The following is a 2,338-nucleotide window of genomic DNA, read 5'->3' as shown; positions in this document are numbered from 1 at the left end:
AAAATTGGATTAGACTATATTAGACTAGACTATACTAGATTAGACTAGATTAGGTTAGATTAGATCAGGTTAGATTAGATCAGACTAGATTAGATCAGATTAGACTAGATCAGGTTAGATTAAATCAGATTAGACCAGATTAGGTTAGATCAGATTAGATCAGATTAGATCAGATTAGGTTAGATCAGATTAGGTTAGATCAGATTAGATCAGATCAGATTAGGTTAGATTAGATCAGATTAGATTAGATTAGATTAGATTAGATCAGATTAGGTTAGATTAGATCAGATCAGATCAGATTAGATCAGATTAGATTAGATCAGATTAGATTATACCAGATTAGATTAGGTTAAATGTGCTAAAATGTGTCTCTTCCTCACCAACTCGTCTCGATGCTCCAGCTGTACAGCTCAGTCGACTGAAGAATCTGCTGTTCCTGTTTCGTAGTTATTGGAGCCGCAGCTAATGATTATTTTAGTGATCGATCGATCGGACGATAAAATTGAGCCACTTTCTCATTTAGCCACTGAAGCTTATTTTGTGTTATTTTAAAATTACATTATAAACGCAGTAAATATTCGACGCGTACTTGTTAAAGTTTAATAACGTGGAACATCTTTTCACGAGCTCCAGGGTTTCATGACCGTTTCGGTGCTAATTGTTTTATTTCTGCATGACAGTAAATTCGACTCTGCTTGCCGTATTAATCTCTGCCTTTAACTCTGGCAGCAGCGGTAGGAAATATCGCCACCTGCAGGTGGGAGGCAGCATCACGTCAACACAACGTTTTTACCGTTTTCAAGGGGAACTTTTTACTAAACTAATAGAAAATGTGATGTTCTGTAAAGAAGCTGCTTTGATCTTATTGATAAAATATTAAAGGTTTTACTCATGTGTCCCTCTGGAGCCTGTGGGCCACATGTAAAGATAAGGCGGGCCGGATTTGGCCCCCGGACCTCGAGTTTGACATGATGTAGATGTCATCTTCAGCTGTGACACCAAGACCATTTCCACTGAGCGTTTTAAGGTATTTTAAAGCATATTTTTAATTGAAAATAAGCAACTATGTGTAGTTTTTGGAGGAGGTGTGAAGGATCCGTGGGTTTTAGTCGTTCCCAGGCGGTTCTGGACCCGGCAGCAGAAACTCCCTTCAGTCTGCAGCGTTTGGTGCCGGGCTGACGGGCTCGTCTGTTTCTACGGCAGGTGTTCATCGAGTCGCTGCTGGAGCGAGCTGACCGAGCAGAAAGGCAGCTGCTGCTGCTGCTCGGCAACAACCACTTCGCTCACAACAGGTTCCGGTACGGCGAGCCGAACTCGCCCTCGGAGGTTTACTCACCCGGACCTGGACGCAGCCTGGACGGCAGCACCGACGACGTCATCGCCAGCGAGATGCAGCAGAGCCTCGGCAACAGGGTGGGAGACGCCAACAGCTCTGGTTTTACTGGGATCACGCAGAAAATGCACTGAAAAACACGATTTTTATGCTAGAAGTGAAATAATCTGCAGGTTTTCCATCAATATTAAGGAATTATAAACCTAAAACGAGCTCCTACATCTGACTGAAAAGTTACTTTAAGTCAGTTTTGTCTTATTCAAGGTGGACTCAGACATTTGCACTAGAAATATGTGTGACACGTCTATGTCTCATCAGAGAAGCTACAGCGTCTCCAGCTCCTACAGGCTGGGAGAGCCGACGCATCGCCACAGGTAGCTCCACCAACTCCTGTCCAAAACGCACATTCAGCTTTTCCCTTGACTTGGTGAGTTTGTGCTTTCCAGCGGCCTGAGTGATCAGATGCGGACCTTGTCCCTGGGCTCGGGGGGCTGGGACAGCGAGGGAGGACGGGTCCACTTCCACCCGTCCCACTGCGCTGCACACTGGACTCCGCCGGACGGGGAGGAGTTCAGGCGCAGGGAGAGAGTCTGGTACGAGGGAAACCTGCACCAGAGGCGAAGCAGAGCAAGAAAAACACAGAAGAATTTATTACTGACGTTTCCAGAGAGCATTATTGTTTGAGGCCTTGGTGAAAAGATTCAGATGTTTTAAACTAAAATATAAATTAGCTCCATTTCTTCAGATGAACAGCAGAGAATTTCATCTGAATGCATCAAGATGGAAATCAACCACTGCTGTAAAAGATGTTGGTACAAGTCAAGCGGTACAGAGCTAGCGCAGCTAATATCATGTTTAGCGCTTTAGCATTCTTGCTAACTTTGATCAAATTTAACACACCAACCGCTCAGTTACAAGAGATAAATTATAAAGCGTCGATTTTCTTTCCTGTTTTCTGAACTTTCAGTTGTTCAGTTTTGGTTACCGACTGCTAACGATTCCTCA

At 44.0% G+C, this 2,338-nt stretch overlaps 1 protein-coding gene across 1 annotated transcript in view; it reads left to right on the top strand.

Moving 5' to 3' along the window:
- The window catches only part of LOC103480953 (F-box only protein 41-like), a 15,085-nt gene that overhangs the window by 7,175 nt on the left and 5,572 nt on the right, over positions 1-2,338 (top strand). Inside the window, exons 4-6 of the mRNA XM_017310364.1 lie at positions 1,196-1,413; positions 1,598-1,707; positions 1,780-1,926. Coding sequence (XP_017165853.1) covers positions 1,196-1,413; positions 1,598-1,707; positions 1,780-1,926 — 475 coding nt within the window. The remainder of the gene's footprint in view (positions 1-1,195; positions 1,414-1,597; positions 1,708-1,779; positions 1,927-2,338) is intronic.

This window comes from Poecilia reticulata, linkage group LG18, assembly GCF_000633615.1.
Source record: "Poecilia reticulata strain Guanapo linkage group LG18, Guppy_female_1.0+MT, whole genome shotgun sequence".
Lineage (NCBI taxonomy): Eukaryota > Metazoa > Chordata > Actinopteri > Cyprinodontiformes > Poeciliidae > Poecilia > Poecilia reticulata.
This window is presented reverse-complemented; position numbering and strand designations above follow the sequence as displayed.